This window comes from Gossypium arboreum, chromosome 6 (assembly GCF_025698485.1).
Source record: "Gossypium arboreum isolate Shixiya-1 chromosome 6, ASM2569848v2, whole genome shotgun sequence".
Taxonomy (NCBI): domain Eukaryota; kingdom Viridiplantae; phylum Streptophyta; class Magnoliopsida; order Malvales; family Malvaceae; genus Gossypium; species Gossypium arboreum.
Window position 1 is genome coordinate 20,435,555 of NC_069075.1, and position 22,664 is coordinate 20,458,218.

Below are 22,664 nucleotides of genomic sequence, written 5' to 3' on the forward strand. Positions count from 1 at the left end.
CCCTCACACGGCTGAGACACACGACCATGTCTCTGCCTGTGTGTTTACTATCATTCATACTGACTTGGAATTTTTACGTGCAGGGGACACACGGCCGAACCACATGTCTATAGGGCAGACCGTGTGTCACACACAGCCTAGAAAAACGTACGTGTGTCTACTCGTGTGGACAATATAAGGCTATTTACCAAGCCTATTTGCCACCCTTACTTACTCAACCTGCATAATAGCAACCACAATCAAGATAAGACTATCCCATGCAACCAAATCTGCCACAATAACAAATATTCCATTTTTTCATTTTAATCATCTATGAAAAATACATCTTTGCATTTAAATCAAAATGAATATTTGCCACCATTTAAGGCTTAATACAAAATGAATTGTTTCCAACCCAAGCCAACACATTTGGACAATTTTCAAAGACACAAAAATAGCAAAGTCTAAGCTCTATACATGCCATATTCAAAAATATAAATCAAACTATACCAAAATTTTTGATTGATAGTATGATCGATATCTATGACTCCCGATGATCCTTGAGCTAGATAGGTGGCACTATAAGAAAATGGAAAAGAAGAGGGAGTAAGCATAAAGCTTAGTAAGTTGCATATAAATAAATATACAACATATCTTTACCATTCATCAACAAGTATCATAATACACAAGTGGTATAAGCAAAACTTACTCATCAATATTCATTACACCTTATATAGCATATATTGAGTTCACATTTCATACCTATCATATAGGTACATGTACCAGTCACAACACAGTAATACTTTCTTAGTTAACTTTAAATCATAATTTCACCGTTGAACCATATAGAATATTATCGGATACTTATTTAGCCTCAAATATGGGGTCAGACATCGACGCCATGCCCAGACATGGTCTTACACAAGTTCTAGTACATCTATACTGATGCCATGTCCCAGACATGGTCTTATAGTGACACATCTTTTAGCCGATGCATGTCCCAGACATGTCTTACACTAGCTTACATCTGGAGGCCGATGCATGTCCTAGACATGTCTTACACTAGCACTTGTCTCATTGCCGATGGCATCTCCCAGACATGGTCTTACACTGGCTTCGTAATGTGGCTGATGCATGTCCCAGACATGTCTTACACTAGTTCACACAAGTGACCCAAATGTCATGGCATGAATATCCGATTTATCTCCTGAGGTTCATTCGGGAATTCTTTTATCTCTATTATCATCATATTGTCTCATTTCCAAAATCAAACAATTCATACTATAATAATTCAAATACAATTCAACACATACATAAGAAATGTAGTTGTATTATTTACATACAACTTACCTCGGATTACAAAATGTGGCAACTAGTTGATTTAGTCGATTTGCTTGGCTTTCCCCTGGTCTAGGTTCGATTTGGTATTTCTTGATCTATAATAACAAAGATTTACAAATTTAATCACTTTATCGATCTAGGTATTCAATAACCTATATTTGGGCAAAATGACCATTTTGCCCGTAGACCTTTGCAAAATGACCATTTTACCCTTAGGTCCAAAAATCGATTTTCATCGAATTTCTTCACATATTAAGCCTAGATGAACCATTTTTACTCTTATAGCAACCCTAAATTCTCACTATTTCATATACTTAACATTTATTTTACAACTTATGCAATATAGTCCCTTTAGTTGTTTTCATGTTAACACCTTTCACAAAAATTGTTCATAATTCACCCAAGACTTATTTTCTTCCATAAAAACTCAGCAAAAATTACAAATCCTTTCATGAAAAAACTCTACACTCTTGATCATTTTTCAAAATAGTATTCTCATTTGAAAGCTCATGCTTCAAGGGTCTCAAAAGTACAAAAACATTCAACAAAGGGTTGGAAAATCACTTACTTGTGAAGGCTTAAAGTTGCTGAAAATTTTTAAGCTCAAAACCCCCAAAAATGGATAAAAAATCGATGGAGAAGAAATTTGAAAATAGGATGATATCATCTTTCTTTTATTTTATTTCTATTTTAGTCAAATTAGTCACCAAACCCACCAAACTTGGACTTTTTGACCAAATTACCTCCTATGGCCGGCCATGCACAACCTTAGGGTCTAATTTCTCTTTAAAGACCCCCAATTTAGGTTCTCTAGCTATTTGGCACTTTTAGCTATCAAAATAGGACTTTTTCACATTATGCGATTTAGTTCTTTTTCGCAATTGGACTCACAAACGTTGAAATTACTTCACCAAATTTTTCATGCACCATTAAAAACATGCTAAAATATCAAAATAATTATAAAATAATTTATTCAACTCTGGATTTGTGATCTCGAGACCACTATTCTAGCTAGGCCTTAAATCGAGTTGTTACATTCCTCCCCCCTTAGGAATTTTTGTCCCTGAAAATCTTACCGGTGAATAAGTTCGGGTATTGATCTCTCATAGACTCCTTGGGTTCCCATGTGGCTTTCTCGACTCCATGTCTATGCCATAAAACTTTCACGAGTGTAATACTCTTATTTCTTAACTGTTTGACTTCCCGAGCCAATATCTTGACTGGCTCTTAGCCATAAGTCATGTCTAGATGAATCTCAACCTCTGTCGGCTCAATCACGTGTGAAGGGTCTAATCTATATCGGTGTAGCATGGACACATGAAATACATCGTGAATCTTTTCCAATTCTAGTGGCAAAAGCAATCGATAGGCAACTGGTCCTATTCTCTCGATAACCTCATATGGTCTTATGAAACGAGGACTCAACTTGCCCCTTCTACCAAATCTGAGACTTTCCTCCATGAAGATACTTTCAAAAAAACCTTCTCGCCGACTTGAAACTCAATTTCCTTTCGTTTCAAATCTGCGTAGGATTTCTGTCTATCCGAGGCGACCTTCAAACAATCACAAATCACTTTAACTTTCTCTTCAGTCTCTTTGATTAAATCGACTCCGTGAATCTGGCCTTCTCTCAGCTCAGTCCAATAAAAGGGTGTTCGACACTTTTGGCCATACAAAGCCTCATAAGGCGTCATTTTCAGACTTGTCTGATAACTATTGTTGTAGGCGAATTCAACCAATGGCAAGAACCTTTCCCAACTGCCTTGAAACTCGAAAACACAACACTGCAACATGTCTTCTAAAATCTGAATCACTCTTTTCGACTGGCTATCCGTTTGCAGGTGAAATGCCATGCTAAAACTCAAATTTGTTCCCAATGCCTCTTGTAACTTTTTCTAAAACCTTGAGGTAAATCTCGGGTCTCTATCTGAAACAATTGACAAGGGCACCTCGTGTAGTCTCACAATCTCGGAAACGTACAATTCAGCCAATCTCTCAAGGGAGTAGTCGACACGCACTGGTATAAAATGTACCAACTTTGTTAGCCTATCCACAACAACCCAAACAACATCTTTTTTCTTTGCAGTTATCGGCAAGCTCGTTACAAAATCCATAGTAATCTGATCTTACTTTCACTCGGGGATCTTGATAGGCTGAAGTAAACCTGAAGGTACTTAGTGCTCAGCCTTCACTTGCTGACACACAAGACACTTGGAAACAAACTTCGAAATATCCCTTTTCATCCCTGAGCACCAGTACATTTTCTTTAGGTCATTGTACATTTTTACACTACCTGGATGGACGGACAAACAACCACTATGTGCCTCTCGCAGAATCTTTTGAATAAGCTCATTGTTCTTGGGTACACAAACTCTATTTTTGAATATTAAACATCCATCAACACGAATATGAAACTTGGATTCATAATCCGTCTCACACTGAGTCATCTTAGCTTGCAACTCCTTATCATCTTTCTGATCTTCACGAATCTCTTGTAAAAATGTCAGTCTAGCTCTCAACTCTGCTAGGATCGAACCATCGCTAGACATAGACAACTGAGTATTCATGGCTCTCAAAGTGAACAATGACTTTTTATTCAAGGCATCGGTGACTACATTCGCCTTTCTCGGTTGATAGTCAATTATCAGCTCTAGCCACCTTCGTTGCCGTAGATTCAATTCCTTCTACATCATTAAATACTTGAGACTTTTATGGTTAATGAATACTCGAGATTTCTCTCCAAACAAATGCTGTCTCCAAATTTTCAATACGAACACGATGGTGGCCAACTTTAGATCGTGCATCGGGTAATTTTTCTCATGTGGCTTTAGCTGTCTTGAGGCATAGGCTATAACCTTGCCTTCTTGCATCAGCACGCACCTCAAACCATTTAAGGAGGCATTACTATATATCACAAATTCCTTACCCGACTTCGGTTGAACTAACACTGGTGCTTCAGTCAACAAAGCTTTTAATTGTTCGAAACTCTACTGGCACTTTTCTGTCCATTTGAACTTGGCATCTTTTTGTAGCAGTCTTATTATCGGGGTAGCTATCATAGAGAATCCATTTACAAATTGCTTATAGTATCTGCCAAACCCATAAAGCTTCGGACCTCTGTCACATTCTTTGGCGGTTTCCATTCAACAATAGTCGAGACTTTACTTGGGTCAACTCTAATCCTGTCACCCGACACAATGTGTCTTAGAAATCTAACCTTCTTAAGTTAGAAGTCGCTCTTACTGAACTTGGCGTACAATTGTTTGTCTCCCAAGGTCTGTAATACAGTCCTCAAATGCTTCGCATGCTCACTCTCATCACGCGAGTAAATTAGTATGTCGTCGATAAAGACCACCACGAACTTATCCAAATACGGCCGAAAAATGCTGTTCATCAAATACATAAACACCGCCGGGGAATTAGTTAAACCAAATGGCATGACGAGGAACTCATAATGCTCGTATCTTGTCCAAAATGCAGTCTTCGATTCATCTTGCTCTTTCACTATTAATAGGTAGTATTTTGACCTCAGGTCAATCTTGGAAAATACAGTAGCTCCCTTTAACTGATCAAACAGGTCATTGATCCTTGGCAAAGGATACTTGTTCTTCACTATTACCTTATTGAGCTGTCTATAGTCGATACGTAACCTCATCGATCCATCTTTCTTTTTCACAAAGAGCACCGGAGCACCCCACGGGGAAAAGCTCGGTCTCACAAAGCCCTTGTCAGTTAACTCTTTTAGTTGAGCTTTCAACTCTTTTAACATCGTAAGAGCCACCCTATACGGAGTAATCGAGATGGGTGTCGTACCAGGGACCAACTCGATTCCAAACTCAACTTCCTCACTGGAGGTAATCTAGGTAATTCTTCCGGAAATACATCCATAAACTCACAAACCACTGGTACTGATTCAATCTTCAACTCAGACACTTGAGTATTCAGCACAAAAGCTAGGTAAGCCTCATATCCTTTCCTCAAATATTTCTCAGCAGTCAAAGACGAAACTATTATAGGAAAATTATCCGATTCACCTGGCCCTACCCGAAGAACATTTCCGTCTTCACATTTCAACTCAATAACTTTTCTCCCACAGTCCACTACAACACTATAAAAAGTCAACCAATCCATCCCAAGGATTATATCAAATTCATTAAACGAAAATAACATCAAGTTAGTTGAAAAATAATGACCTCTAATTTTCAAAGGACAATTTCTACATACTTGGTCCACTAGCACATGTCTGACTAAAGGGTTAGACACTTTTATTACAAACTCCGTGGACTCTACTATCATGTTCATATGAGGTATCAATTCCATACAAATATAAGAGTGGGTAGACCCCGAGTCAATTAAAGCAACAACAGATATTTCATGGAAAGGAAAGGTACCTATGATCACGTCGGGAGACTCTGCCTTTTCACGGGCATGAATAGCGTAAGTCCTTGTAGGCGCTCTGCCCTCAGACCTTATTTCAGCATCTCTTGGCGCACTGCTAGCAGTCCCACTTTCGGGGTTCTTTTGTGGTCTACCCCTCAAAGAAGCATTACTTGCCTTCGCTTCTTGCTTTTTCTCTCTCTTTTCCATTTCAGGACAGTCTCAGATGAAATGTTCTAATGATCCACACTTAAAACAACCCCTTTCATTTCCCTGGCACTCACCGAAGTGATGCTTACCACATTGTGAACATTCTGCCCTATTTGGCCGAGCACTACCGACACTCGCGATAGAAGTGGTTTGGGCTCTAGAAATTGTATTCTGCCAGTTCTTGTTTCTATTCAAAAACCCCACTGAAGCATTCGATCGGGTAGTGAATTCCTTTAATCTCTTAGATGATGACTGATGTGACTTTTCCATCAGTCTCTTCTTTGAATCTTGCGACTCAATGGCCGCTTTCCTCCTCTCTTTTACCAGCTCTTCTGCCTTGCATGCTCTCTCAACGAGCACCACAAATTTTCTTAGCTCTAAAATGCCAACAAATACTCGGATATCCTCATTTAGACCATCCTCAAACCTTTTACACATGATAGCTTCTGTAGATACGTACTCCCGTGCATACTTGCTGAGCCTTGCAAATTCACATTCATATTCCGTCCCCGACATTCGACCTTGCTTTAGCTCTAGAAATTCCTTCCTCTTTTGATCTATGAACCTTTGGCTAATATAATTTTTCCAGAATTCTTCCTGAAAGAATTCCCAAGTGATCCTCTCACTCGGTACAACAGATACGAGAGTATTCCACCACTGATAAGTCAAATCTCATAGGAGTGACACTGCAGACTTCACACACTTTTCAAGTGTGCACGATAATTCATCAGATACCCTAATGGTATTCTTCAACCAAAACTCTACCGTCTCAAGGTCATCATCTATACTAGCCCGAAATTCCTCGGCCACTTGCTTCTGGATCTTATCCGCTGGAGGTTTTCTCCCTCCTAAACATGTCTGCGCCTTGCAGAGCTACCGGGGCATACTGAAGAATTGGAGGAGGTGGGGAAGGTGGAGTGTTCGGATTCGCACGAACAAACTCCGTGCACCAAGTGTCCATCATCTGGAGATAGGCTGCTCTAGCCCCACCGTCTTGGCCCATAGTCACGGGCTCACTCTCAACTGGCATGGTCCCTTCAGTGGGAGCCAGCGCGTTACTCTCAATGTCATCCGCAGTGGCTCTATCAGGATCCATTTACTATATAGAAATACAATTTATAATTGTCAGAAGTCGTCACACTATCAATATACAGTTATGGCATGTATAGCTAGACCCGTACTCTAATTAGGTTAGTCTTAGAACTGACTAAACCATAGCTTTGATACCACTAAATGTAACACCCCATATCTATAACCCACGTTGGAGCGGAATACAAGACATTACCTAACTCGATTTCATGCACACAACGTTCACAAGTCACCCAGACTCGGTCAAATTTAAAACCTTTCCAATTTCTACTTTAAACTTCTTGTGATGGGGCTATAAGCCTCTAATCGACCATTGGGAACTATTCGGGATCAACCCGGGCCCTTAAACCATCTATAAGGAATTTGACTTTGAAACAAGGCACACGCCCGTGTAGAAGGACAACACGCCCGTGTGGCCATTTCAACATGGGCATGTTAATGGCTCGTGTGGCTCACACGGCTTAAGAAATATAGGGACATGCCCATGTCCTCTACCCGTGTGGAATTAATTCTAATTATACACCTACAGGGGTTTTCCCACGGCTTGGCACACGACCGTGTCCCTGGCCCGTGTGCTTCACATGGACATGACATGCCCATGTCCTAGCCAGTGTGTAAATACATTGACATTCTGTTTTTGACATCAGCATCCCCAAAATGACACACGTCCAAGGTACACGCCCGTGTGCTAGGCCGTGTCCCTCACACAGCTGGGACACACGGCCATGTCTCTGCCCGTGTGTTTACTATCATTCATACTAACTTGGAATTTTTACGTGCAGGGGACAGACGGCCGAACCACACACCCGTAGGGCAGACTATGTGTCACACATGGCTTAGACACAAGCCCATGTGTCTACTCATGTGGACAATATAAGGCTATTTACCAAGCCTATTTGCCACCCTTACTCACTCAACTTGCATAATAGCAACCACAATCAAGATAAGACTATCCCATGCAAAAACAAAGCAAAAAAGAGGGGAGAAATCAGTGTTAAAACACTGCTAAACGAAGAACAAAGCAAAAGAAAATGGTTGTTTCGTTCTCAAAAATAATAGTAATAATAATAACAACTGTGACAAAGAAGAGTAGAAGAAGCCAGAACTAGAGATAACAAGAAATTAATGAAAATACCTTCAAAAAGCGGCTACAACCAAGAACAAAGCAAAAAGAGGGAGAAATTAGTGTTTTACTTCTCAAATATGAAAAAGAAAATGGTCATTTGTTCCCAAATCTGAAAACAACTGTGGTTGAGGAAGAAATTAATTTAAGTTTCAAGGCTAAAATGGTAAAATAATAAATAAAAGTATGGGTATGTTTGTCTAAAAAAATACCTACAATTGTACTAGCCTTCACTGCAATTTGAATCCTCCAAACCTATTTTCAAAGATATCGATTGTGGTGAAATAAGTTTTTTTGACTGTGTCTTTGTTGAACCAAACAAAGATACCGGTGAGTTTACTATCCCTCCTTTGCACCACACTGGCCTTCTTTGGTAAACCAAAGGAGGTCAAGTCTTAATAGACAAAAATTGGTTTCTAGCACAGGTGTGGATCGAAAATTAATTATTTTTTTATTATTTGAATAATATTTATAAAATTACAATTGTTTTTGTACTATTTTAATAAAATTTTCATATTTGAATTTTTGATAATGTTATATTTTTTGAATATTTTTTTAAAATTATAATTTTATCATTTTTTATAATTTTTAAATTCTTTATTAATTTTTTGAATTTTTAATAAATTTTGATATTTTTAGTTTGTTAAACTAGTATACTTCCCTCCCACCTTTTGTGTTGGGTTAATTACTTTTTTTAACTAAATTATAGTGTAAAAATTTAAATGTTACAATACGCTCAAAGTTTTTATACTTTTTATATATTTGAAATTTAACCTCTAAAATTTTATTTTCAAGAATTTAATTCTTTTAATTTTCAAATTTTAAAATTTAGGTCTATTTGTTAGCACCGCTACAATCCTTATGTTAAATTTGTTAGTATGACATTTTGAATTAAAAAATAACTCCTTGATATCCATGTAACAAAAAATAAGATTATAATATACTTGAATTTAATAGAGCATTTTAATCGTATTAATAATTCTTAAAAGTTCACCTCAATATTTTAATCGAATAAAATATTTTTATTAACTAATGACACTATAAAAGTTAAGGCACCAAATTAAGTCAAAATTAAAATATAGAGATTAAATCTCATATTTGAGCGAAACATAGGGATCAGAACTGAAATTTAGTAGATGCATTGGAATTGAATTTAGTCATTACTTGCTCATGTCAAAAGAAAACACACAAAAAGAATGGACATATTTCTAAATTATGTCAAAATTAAAATATAGAAAATAAATCTCAAATTTGAGTGGAATATAGGATCAAAACAGAAATTTAATTATTTTTATATAATCTTAAAAAGTAGAGGATTAGAATTAAAATTAAGATATTATTTTCTCATGTCAAAAAAAACAAAAAGGAAAAAAGTGAAAAGATGTATGTTAAAATTAAAGTGTAAAAATTGAATATAAAATTTGATCAAAATATAAGGATTAAAATTGGAAATTTACCATTTTATATAATCATCAAATGATAAAGTGATTAGAATTGAAATTTAACCATTATTTTTAATGTTAAAATGAATAATTAAAATTTTCATTTTTTTTTGTAAATTTAAACTTATTCATTTAATTTACACTAAATCCAAATATTATTATCTGAATTCATATATCATATAATAATTTAAAATATTTGAATTTAAATATTATTCAAATAATTTAACAAAATTTTAGAAGTCTAGAAATTCACTAACAATACAATTGTTATAATGAGTTCTCAAAGTACATCAAGGATTTAAATCACATCTATTAAGAATTAAAAAGAAAAAAAGTTATCTAGATATCATCAATAACAGTATGATGTTTTAAATTTTACTACATGAGGCATACAATTGAGAGCAGTATATATATATATACACACAAATGGATTTGAACCTATGGGGGCTCGAGGAAGCAAATTATGAACCAGAAAACAGCATAATAAGTTATTTGATAAATTGCATCATTAGTCATTTTAAATAGAGGACGCTTCTAATTTGGTCATCCAGAATTTTTTTTCATTAATTTGGTTGCACAAGAAACAAATCGACTATTACGTCATTAAATGGTAAAAGAAGACTAATGGTGCATTTGTACGAAAATATTTTAAGATGATTAAAAAAAAAATAATTATTATTTAGAGTGACTAATGTAGGAATGTATGGTTAGTCTTTTGTTTCTATTTAACGGTAGAATGAACAATTTGATTAATTTCTATTTTGTGAGACCAAATTTAAAAAAAAAAAACAATTTTAAGTGATCAAAATAAGAAAGAACCATATTTAGACTGACTAATGACATAGTTTACCTTAAATCATTTCATACCTCACGAACCATCGATCTCTCATTTCAGTGATTCAATAGACGAAGAATGTTTAGTTTAACACCCGAAAATTCTTCCCCAAGCACCACCTAAAGTGCAAGCAAGAAACTGATAAATCGGCTGAAAGCAAGCCTTTAAAGGCTCCCTAATGTAAACATTGCAACATGAATAAGATGTTTCAACGTTGTTCTTAAGCTTTCCCCACAAGTTCAAGAGCCAACCCTCATCCCGGTTAATCAGAATCGCCGCTGATTGAAGGTAAGCGGAGGCTGCAGACTTGACCAATCGGTTCTTAATGACGATCTTGGAAGAATCGAATTCATTGTTTCCTTCTTGAGATACGGATGAGCGGCCGGGTAATATTGAGGATGACGACGAGCGTAGAATAAGGTCTTTCAAGCTGGTATAACGGTGTTCATCTTCATCGACTTCAGGGTCAGTAATATTTGAGGACGAGTTTGTAGTTGATTTCAGTAAAGGAAGTTTTTCTGGCTTTTGCAAGTCTGTATTGTCCATTATTAGCCATGAGAGGTTGATGAGGAAGATGATGTGGGCATGTTTTAGCAAGAAAAAGAATAGTTTATTTGTCAAAGGTGAATCTTTTCTCTTTTTCGTTTCTGGTTTTCTCGATCAATATGAACATGGAAAAGATGAAGGATGAAAACAAGGCAGCTTCAGAAAGATTTTATGTTGGCAACAAACATTTATGGGTCAATCCTTTTTTGTAGGAAATTGACACGGACAACTTAATATTGGGTTGCTTTCTTTGAGCTCCTATGCAATTTCTTCTCCACAAGAACATTGGAAGGGTAAACCACAAATTTAATCACTTAAAAAAATGTCAAAATTACTTGAATTTTAAAAAATAATGATGTAATGAATAATATTATAGATTTGTTATAATTTGATTATTGAGTTGTTAACTGTCATTAAAATAAATTGACGTAGCTTATTATATCATTATTTAAGACAAAAATTTTAGGTCAAATTATTCAACTAGTCTCTATATTCTTTTTAACAGTTTAATTTAGTTAATTATTTTTTAATTTCTATTTTTGTTTTTCTTGCTTTTGTCTCATTTTCTTTATTTCTCTTCTCGTTATCATAAAGCTAGCCATTACTTGTATATGAGATTCTTTTTGAAATAACAAATTGTTACATTTGGTTTTATGCATGTTTGCATATCGTTTTTGGTCACTCCATTCAAGGGAATATGCAGAGCTAAATATGCACCCAAGCCAGGAAGCATTTATCCCTCCTCATATCGGTGTCATATGTGTGTTCGACATAGACACTCATCAGATACACTCAAATATTTATGGGACACGTTGGAATACGTAAAAATAAAGAGGTTGGACACGGTCCTGACATAGGTGTCTAAAAATGGACACATGATAGACGTAAGAAAAGTTGATGGTGGTTGATGGACGGTGAAGTTGATGGTGGTTGATGGACGGTGACTGAAATTTTGGCTTTCAAAAGTAGCAGATGAAGAGTCAGCAGCGGAACGACATGCCTTAAACCCTTTACCATCCAATGTCAAAGCTATTAGATCCGTGAAGAGGGAGTTGAAGCATTGGTTCAAGTTTTCAAACTTTTAAGAGGTGACTTGAAAAATCTAAACCATCGATGTTAAAGTGAAGAAGTTGGGCTATCATTTGGTGACGTCATTGGTATGAGAGAAGTCAGAGTATGGTGGAGCGGTGACAATGGCTTGTAAAAACTTTTTAATTACCTTTTTCCATATTTGTAAAATAAAAAAGTAGAAAAAGAAGGAAACATTTTGGTGGGATAAAAGGATTTTGCCAAAGATGAAGTAGTTAGGGATCGAAGATGAGAGGCTTTCAGTTTTATTCTTTTGAATTAGTGTGGGGAGGTTTGAAAGGGAAGAATCTGGTGTTAGAATTTTAAATAATATCTAATATAAAATTAAAACTGTAAATCAGGATTTATCATGTCAAATCATCAAGAATAAATAAATAACAGAACTACATGCGGAAGTGTACCTGAATCCATGGATTCTTTGAAATTTTCTGGATCTTGGGGATTTGATCTTCCAAATTAGCACACAAGAAATTCAGAGAAGAAAATATATCTTATGTATAATTTGGGGACCATAACCCTAATATTTATAATCTTAGCATATTAGTTCTAATCAAATTCTAATTAACCCATCATTAATTAGAATTTGATTAGAAGAGTATCTACACATATTTAAACCATACTTTATTAATAATTAAAAGCCCGATAAAATTCTAACCAAATTAGATCACTTTTAATTTGGGCTAACCTATCATGATAGTAAATAATAACATGTAATTATCCTTATTATATATGTGATGTCCAAATTTTCCAACATCTAAAAATGTGACTGAGGTAGGAGGTGAAAAAGTTGAAGGCAAATGGAAAAGGAAATATCATAGGGGCCTTAACTACTATTGTTGCTTTTCAGGAGAATTAATTCTTTATTTTAATTGGCTGAAGCGTCGGTTGCTTCTAGAGCTGTTCTTTGTTTTTGTTGCTGGTCTAAAGGTGTACCTAGGCCCAATTTGATAAACATGTTGTAATTGGGTTTTATTTTGTTCTATTTTAATAAAAAGTCTAGATTTTTTAAAAAAATGTATTTTAATATAAAAAATATATAAAAATATTAAAAATATTTTTTGTCATATCCTACTGTATCTGTGTCCTCATTTGTTTAAAAATTAATGTATTGTTGTATCTGTATCGTATCATGTCGTACCCGTATTACGTGTTCGTGCCTTTACTTCATAGCATCCAATACTATATACATATCTCCCTTTTTTCTTTTCTTTATAACTTGCTGCAACCATTTCACTACTTCGTGTTTTTACGGTTGTTTGCATCAGTTTCTAAAAACCAAATCCCTTGTTGATAAGATTCTTGCAAGAAATGTGTACAATGTTAAGCCATCACCTTGCAAAATTTAGTCATTCGAACTACCACTTTGTGATCTCGTTCTCTCTCTAATCTTTTCATTCTGCTAATCCTTGCACTTTCTTTCTTTTTGTCTAACTTTCTAGTGCTCATTGACATATAATATTTTACTTTAAATCAACAAGTTAGTGAAATTTGTTTGTTCTATAGAAAATGCCTCACATTGATAAACTATTAAGAGAACCATGTGGTGTCTCTCAAAGGAACCTCTAAAGTGGTCTATGAATCAGAAGAAATCACCCAAACGATCATCAAAAGTGAAGATAGATTTGAAGATGGAAAGAAGAGTTTAGGAAGGAGAAGAGGTAGAGGGAATAAAGTAGATAGGTTTCAAGATGGAAAGCTTTGTTTGAATATTTTCAAATATTTATACTATTTCAATAACTATAAATGAAAGGGTGTAATGTCTTTTGGTTATTGATCAAGAGTTATATCACCTGATTTTTGACAAAGAATTATAACTATACAAATAATATTATTTGAATAGTTATGTCACATCGCAAAACCCAATCTAGTAGTTTTGGGTTAGTAGAATCAGGTTATTATCGAAAAGTGGAGTCAAATATCAGAAAATAGGGTCATAGGTAAGTATTTAAGATGTGAGTGTCTTAATCAAAATTTTATTTTATTTGTTAGCTCAAACAAGATTCAATTTTGAGGTTTAATTTGAAAATGATGGATTTCAATTGATTTTGGGCCTAATTGGAAAAAAAAAAACAAATTAAGAGTGACCAAAGGGCAAATTGCCCAATTTTTTTAAAGCTGGTATTCTACATCTAGCCATTTACATCTTCTTCTTGTTTAAAAACACCCAAATCATCCAAAATTTCCCAAAACCTAAAACCAGAGAGTTTCTTTAAAAATGATTCATTCCTTAAAATTTTAAAAATGATTCATTCCTTCAAATTTACTAACTCCCCAAACACCAAAAGAACCCCTAATTTCAAATGAAAAACATGTTTTCTTCCCCAAAATCTCATTGTTCTTCTTGAGTTCAAATAAAAAATTAGAGTTATAGATTGTCGTTGTCATCAAATCAAGGTAATATTTCACTTTCTATGATTAAATAAAGAGTACTATTAATTTAAATTAAGTTTTAAACAATTATATTTAGATTTGATGTTTTTAAAGTCTGTTTGGGGTAAAAAAATGGCAAAACTCATAATCTGGAGTAAACCCATTTTTTCAAAGTTTTGTTTTATTAATTTTAATCCAATAGAAGGTATTTCATTTTAATTTGATAGTTCACAATCGGATTTCCAAGAATCAAACGTTTTCCTTTCTTTCATGTTCTTGAAAGCTTGAATTTTCTGAAATTTTTAGTACCACTGGTTTAGGTGAAATTAGTGGTTTAGATATGAAATTAAATGTTACTTAGGATTTTTGCAATAAAAATTGAGGATTAAAAAAATGAGATTAGGATGTCAAAAATTCAATTTTGACAAAATTAGCTAGTTTTTGGTAATTGAAAAAGAAAGGCTTGGATTTTGTTTTCTTTGTTGTTTGGTTGTGTTCAAGGTCATTTTTAAAGAGGCTGGAATGTGTTTTTTATGTGTGTAAAGTGTCAAACCTTTCAGAGCCACTACGAGCAAGTCTAAGGGCAGTGAAGAGCTCGTTTGAGCTTTCAGCCAGTAAGTGGAAGTGTAATTGGTGGGTGCCTGGAGTCATTATTGGTATGTGTGATTCATAGTGCTAAATGGGAGCTTAGAAATAACCTAAACCTCTATCCTAGGTTCCAAGTGTAAGCCTTTCTTATACTTTTTGCCTTGTGAAAATATGCTTAATGTATAACATGTTGTGGAATGTGATGCTATTGTGATAGGTAATGTGCGTGTGAATAATTTTATGTGACATGTGATAATCTGATTTTTAATGCACACATATGTGGTCAAATATGTGATGTCTCAATGAGTATAGTTGTGGTACTTAAAGTGCAATTTTATGTGAATCTAATAATCATGTATTGTGTACAAGTTGTCATGTGAATTGATGTTTATGAACAGCAACTATGTGCATTAAAATAGTAATTAAATGTGTGAATTTTGCAGATATATTTGGCCTTGTGATCTATTGAAACTGTTGGATATAATGGCATGTTATAGGATTGTGAGTACTCACCTTTGTGTTTTATGACTTAGGCACTGAGGCCCCGAGACAGATTGGAGAGATAAGGGACTGTCAAGCTAGGCTCCATTCAATGAGACAGGTTGGTGTGTTGGAGAGTGTTAGCTTTATTCTATGCTTATGAGATATGTTAGACTCTTTGAGTCATTAGGGTGATGGAGATCTGTGTATCTAATGTGTGGTGATAGAGCCCACTTTTATGTTTTATGTTTCATGTTTCCAAGTTGTCAAATTACCATTAATTGATTAATACATGAAAATGTCATGTGTAAATGCATGTGAATATATAAGTTAGACTTGTGGGTCATTAAAACATGAATAAATTGTCTTGTCTTGATGAATTATTGATAAATGAATCATATATTTGAGTTGTATGTAATTGCATGTGAGATTATATATTGGATTTATGAATTAATGAAGCATGAATTTATTATTTGGACTCGTAATAAATATGGTTGTGCATGTATCTAGTTGCTCTTGCTTAACATGCGACATTGTGTATGCTTGTGGTAATTTTGAACATTCACTGATCTTGTTTAAGCGCACTCTGCTCACTAAATCTTTGTAGATAAGTAGTATTTTCGGTGTGAATTGTGCGACCAAGGAAGTGATCTAAGGAAAGCAATAAACTATTGAGTAGGTGGTTTTATAATTATTTTTGGATTCTTTGAATAAATGCAATGTGGGTTAGAATTTCGTTTGGTTATCATTAAAATTTTTCTATTTGATGTTATGATTTTGGATTTTTGGTATTGCTTGGAATTATATTTATGAATGAGTTGATGATTGGTTTTGGACTTTATTATGGATATTTGAATGCATGAGATTGTGATTTAGAATGCATGTGAGGAAGATAATTTGTTTAAGCATGAACACTTCTCTGTTTTACTGTGTTTTTGCAAGTCTTAGCAAAGGTATCGATATTCTGGGCATAAGTATCGATGCCTCGGTGTTGAGTCATTTTTATAAGAAGTCAGTAGCTCAATTTGGTATCGATAACCATTCACAAGTATTGATACTCGGGGTTAAAAATATCGATACCTTGCCCATGTATCGATAAAAATGGTTTTTAACAAAATTTAGTAGAATGCTTGATTGGTATTGATTTTTTGACATGTATCGATACCTATATCAAAAAATATTGATACCTGCAAACTTGTATCGATACCTACGTTGTTTTCTTTGTAATGTTAAAGAACGAACTTTAATTACAAATAAATTTATTCCTATTTTCGTTTAAATGTTTATGCAACACCCCTTACCCGAGTACAAGGCCGGGACTGGGAACGAGGCATTACCATACTTAACCACATGCATACAATCGTTTCCGAGTCACCAAGACTTGATCAAATTTAAAAATCTTTCGAAATCTGTTTAAACTCCTTAAAGTGGGCCTACGAGGCCTCAATCTTTCCTTGGAAACCATTTAGAACCAACTCGGGTCCTTAAGCCAACTAAATAAAAATGATTCTTGAAATAGGGCACACGCTCGTGTGGAAGGGCAACACGTCCGTGTAGTCGTTATAACATGGCAGTGCTGAAGGCCCGTGTGACACAAACGACCTAAGCATCTAGGGACATGCCCGTGTCCCATACTCGTGTGAATTAAATTTCTAAATTCGAACCTACAAGGGTTTTCACAAAGCCTGACACACTCTCGTGTCTATGGCCCGTGTCTCTCACACGGCCATGACATGCCCATGTCCTAGCTCGCGTCTAAAAATCTTGACATTCAGTTTCTGACATCAGCAATCCTTAAGGGTCACACGGCCAAGGCACATGCCTGTGTGCTAGGCCGTGTCTTTCACACGGCTGAGACACACGGCTGTGTCTCTGCCCGTGTGTTTACTACCATGCATACTGACTTGATATTTTTATGTGCAGGGGACACACGGCCAGACAACACGCCCATGGGGCTGGCCATGTGTCACATACAGCCTAGACACACACCGGTGTGTCTACCCGTGTGGACAACATAGGGCTATTTACCAAGCCCTTTGCCAACCTGAAACACAAAATAACAACATCCATGTGACAGCCCTAAAGTGACCCTAGTCGGAAAGCGATTTCGGGACCGCTAAACCGAGTCACCGAATTATTTGAATACAATATTTATTGTCTAAAATATGTGATTATGAATGTGTGAAAGTTTTAAGTTTCGATTTAGTAAATTTCATGTGAATTTAGTCAATAGGACTTGTGTGACACTTTTGAAATGTGATAGGCTAATCTATAAGGATCTAATAGTGCATGTAATCAAAAGGGAGGACTTGCATGTCAATTTCCCCCTTTTTAATTACTAGTGGCCGGCCATGACAAAGGATTATGGGCAAAACATGTCATAGACATGTTATGTTGGTGCATCATGGGAGGAAAAAATAAATTAATGAGTATGGGTAATAAAGAAATGGAAAAGAAAAAAAGAAAGAATGTGTGAGTGTTACCCTCTATTGCCGTGAGTTGAAGAAAAAGAAAAAAAAATTTGTTCATCCTTTTTCATTTCTTTGGGCCGAAAATTCTAAGGAAGAAGGAACGAGTTCTTGCTTCATGTTTGGTTTGGAAGAGGATTAGGAGGAGGTTTGGCCATACTTGTATCTAGATTAAGGTATGTTTGAAGTTGTGCCATGAGATTCATGCATGTTTTTAGTTGCTAGCTTGAGTTCTAATTAGCCCATGGTTCAAAACTTTGTTATGTCATGGGGATGATATTCGGCCAAGGTGGATTTTGTGTTAATGCCATTGCATGCTAAATATGAAGCTTGTTAATGATACATGTGATGGTGGATTGATGACTCTTGGATTTTCTTTTTAGCATTTTTGAGTGAGACATTAAGTTCTTTGTTTAACCATGACCAAAATTGAAATGGTATGGTGTTGTGATGTATTCGGCCATGGTATATCCATAAGCATGATTTATGCTTATTGCATGATAGGTAAGATTTGTGTTTTGGATATATGTTTATATTTGGTTATAATCAACTTGTGATTCGGCTCTTGCATATATATATATATATATATATATATGTTTGCACATGATGCATTGGTATGACATATATACTATCTCAAAGTATATATTTTCATATGATGATGTTTCAGTTATGAAGTAAATGATTTATGCGTATTGAGTTACAATATGGAATGCGTTAGTTAGTAAAATGTATGCCATTTATGTGTGGTATTAAGTGTATAATTGGCCTCAACATGGACATGCATATTCGGCCACATGAGGTGGATTGGTGTGCATGCATTCGGTTAGAGGCAAGCATATTGATGCCTATTCTTGGCTTAGATAATCGGCTAAAAGAGAGTGTGGACTATTGTGTTGAGTTAGATTCATGATTTTGTACATATGTGACTTTAATGTCTAATGAATATATATGGGCTAAGTACCTTGAGTTCCTCTTTTTGATACTCAAATGATTAAATCAATTTAATTGTCAATTTAAGCTCAAGAGCAAAGGGGAACTAAATCCGATAAAGGGAAGGAAAAAGTGGTCGAATAGCCATCGAAATCGTTCGACAACATCCGAGGTAAGTTTTCGAGTAATGGAACTTAAATTATGATTTGATTGAATTATGTCTTAAGTAAATCAAAATCATGCTCTTTGTATGTGGCTATTGAGCCAAAATTGTAAATATGATAAGTGTCTTGTGTTGAGCTTTGGTAATGAAAATGAAATATGGATGTGTCATGATTTATTGATATATGTGTGCATGGTTCTTCGAATGATGTCCGGGCTAAGTCTCGAAGGCTCTGTGCTAAGTTACTAAATCCGGACTAAGATCCGAAGGCAATTGTGTGAGTTACTAAATCCGGACTAAGATCTGAAGGCATTTGTGCGAGTTACTAAATCCGGACTAAGATCCGAAGGCATTTGTGCGAGTTACTAAATCCGGGATAAGTCCCGAAGGCATTTGTGCGAGCTACTATAATCGGGCTATGTCCCGAAGGTATTTGAACGAGTAGCTATATCCGGTTAAACTCCGAAGGTACGTGATTCGGGAATGAATGAACTTGCTGTAAAAATTTCAGTTAATACGCCTGTGAAATCCAACAATGAGGTATGTTTCGTATGTGCTTTGAATTAGTTGAGCCCTTACAAATAAGTATTCGCTCAGTTGATAAACGAGCTACCGGCCTTCGGCTAGGTTGATCTTTTGTGTATGAACATAAGGGTTGGTAATGTGAAGTAAGTATGATATTCAGAATTTGTGCATATGAAATTATCCGTTTAGCTAAATGAATGCCATGCTTTCGTGGTGCTGGAATCCCTTGCTCAAAACTTACTAAGCATAAATTGCTTACTCCGTTTCTTTGTTTCTCTGTTTTATAGATTTTGGCTCGTCAGCTATCAGACTCGGGATTTTTGGAAGTCGAAGTCTCCTACACTATCAAAGCCCCCTTTTGGTACAATTTTTGTTGAACTTTGAAATGGCATGTATAGGACTACCCTTTTTGGTTGTTGGTCATGTACCCATGGATTTTGTGTAAATTTGGATAGCCATGCGAAAATAGCTTATATACGTTTTAGCGTAGTACTATAATCGTTTTGTATATTGATCATTAAGAGGTATGGAAATGTTTGGAAACGATTAGCCATTGGAATGGTTAATCATGATCATACTTTGTGCTATGTATGCAAAAAGGGCTAATTGAATAATGGAAATAATGAAATAGGTAAAGTCTACCTCAAAAGCAGATGCTGATAGCAGCAGTGATGTGGATGTGAAAAATCACTAAAAATAGTAGAAATGGAATTAAATAGTGAATAAATTATTTAAATGAACCTTGATGAATCTCCTTTCATATGGAAGAAACGAAACGGTCATATGAGTTGTATGTTAAGAGATATTTAGGTTTTCGTGAAACAGGGCCAGAACGGTTTCTGGATTCCCTGTTCCGACTTTGGAAATTCATTATAAATTAACCAGAGATAATTAGGAGTCATGCCATATATGTATAGATTCCTCTTTGAGTCTAGTTTCTATAGAAAGAAAATACATCAGTATTTAAGCCCTGTACAAGGAGATATCCAAGTCGTAATGCATGAAGGTCAGTGTAGTCGAACCCTGGAATAGGGGAGATTTAACTAATAAACTGTACTAATTGGCTTGCTCAAAAATTCTAGAAAAAAAATCTGTAGATGGACATATGAGTCTAGTTTCAGGGAAAAATTACGAAACTGATTTTCGAGTTTTGAAACTCAAGATATGATTTTTAAGACGACAGTAATGCAGTAACCAGCTTGTCTGGAAATTTTTAAATGGACTGTGAAAATAATTAAGTTAAGTCTGTGTGCACCTCGTGTTCGACTCCGGTAACGGACTCGAGTATGGGGTGTTACAATTTTATTGGTATCAGAGCTACGGTTTAGTCGATTCTAGGACTTCCGTAATGCGTTGGGTCTAGCTATACATGCCATTTTATGTGATTATTTGATAGTGTGGTGATTTCTGACATTTGCAAATGTGTTTATTTATAGTAATGGATCCCAATCCCGACCGAGCAGTAGCTGATGATCTTGAGAGTGTAGCTCCTGCTCCCGCACAAGGGATAGTGCCGGCGGACTCTCAACCTAATGCTAGTAATCCGAATGATGAAGCTAGACAAGCTTTCTATAGCGTGATGAATGATTGGTTCAACCAATACATTCGAACTAATACTACTGTTCCACAACCTCCATTCCCAACAAACACAACCCAAGACCTACAATGCCTCCCAGAATCGACCAAATAAGGTCAAATAAGCCCCAATCGATAGAATCCGAAAACACGGGCTACTGAATTTAAGGCTACGGATAGTGATGATGCCGAGCAAGCTGAATTTTGGTTGGACAACACTATTCGCACTCGATGAGCTATCTTGCACACCGATGAGTGCCTAAAGTGTACTATCTCCTTGCTACGTGATTACGCCTACTATTGGTGGAATACGTTGACTTCTGTTGTGCCCAGAGAGCAAGTAACTTGGGAGTTTTTCCAAACCGAGTTTCGGAAAAAGTATATCAGTCAGAGATTCATTGACCAAAAACGGAAGGAATTTCTTGAACTCAAACAAGGTTCCATGTCGGTTCACGACTATGAACAAAATTTGTGAGGCTTAGCCGGTATGCGAGAATGCATTTCTTGAAGTCGTGATGTGTAAACGTTTCAAGGATGGACTAAATGATGATATAAAGTGTATGTTGGCATCTTGGAAACCGAGAATTTGTGGTACTTGTTGAGCGAGCTTGTAAAGCCGAGGAGCTAAGTATGGAGAAAAGAAAAGGTGATATGGGAGCAAAGGAGTTTCGTAAGAGGTCTTGGGAAGCCCTTCCACGACCATCGAAGAAATTTAGAGATGACTTAGGCGGTCTAGGGACACTCGGGTTTCTCTAGACGAGATTGCGATCGACCCCCTATGAGCACACGAGTCACTTCGGTCGCCAGTGTTGGAAATGATCGTCGGGACAGAACAGAATGTCGATATTGCGGTAAATGGCACTCGGGGAGTTGTAGATTCCATGACCGCTCCTGTTACAAGTTCGGGTCAGCCGACCACTTTATCAAAGATTGCCCGAGACTGTCTGAACAGAATGAAAATCAGAGTGGGAAACCTGGTGTTACCACTGCTCGGGGTAGACCATCTAGGAATACGGGAAATGCTAGTGGTGGTCAGAGAGGATCTAGAGATGCTACGACCAGATCCGAGGCTCGCGCTCCTACTAGGGCTTATGCCATACGCGCACGCGAGGATGCTTCCTCGCCAGATGTTATTACCGGTACTTTCACTCTCTTTGATACTAATGTGATTGCTTTGATTGACCCCGGTTCCACTCATTCTTATATATGCGAAACCTTAGCATCCAAAGAAGACTTTACCTATTGAGTCTCATGAGTTCGTAATTCGGTGTCAAATCCCTTGGGTCGTTACGTGCTTGTTGACAAAGTGTAAGAAATGCCCCTAGTAATTCGAGGTTCTGTTTTCCCGGACTTGATGCTTTTGCCGTTCGATGAATTTGATGTTATTCTTGGTTTGGATTGGTTGACTATGCATGATGCGATTGTGAATTGCAAAAGCAAGACTATTGATTTGAGGTGCGCAAATAACGAGATAATCCGAGTTGAGTCTACGGACTTAAAGGGTTGCCGGTGTAATATCGCAATGTTGGCCCGA

General features: G+C 36.1%; 1 protein-coding gene across 1 annotated transcript; it reads right to left on the minus strand.

The window, feature by feature from the left end:
- Positions 1-10,483: 10,483 nt before the first annotated feature.
- On the minus strand, positions 10,484-11,112 carry LOC128293775 (uncharacterized). Its single transcript, XM_053029286.1, has one exon. The coding sequence runs from the start codon at positions 10,940-10,942 to the stop codon at positions 10,484-10,486; it is 459 nt and encodes a 152-aa protein (XP_052885246.1). The 5' UTR covers positions 10,943-11,112.
- Between the last annotated feature and the right edge of the window lie 11,552 nt (positions 11,113-22,664).

Coding starts and splice junctions, on each gene's coding strand:
- LOC128293775 (XM_053029286.1), bottom strand. CDS start 10,942: ATGGACAATACAGACTTGCAAAAGCCAGAAAAACTTCCTTTACTGAAA.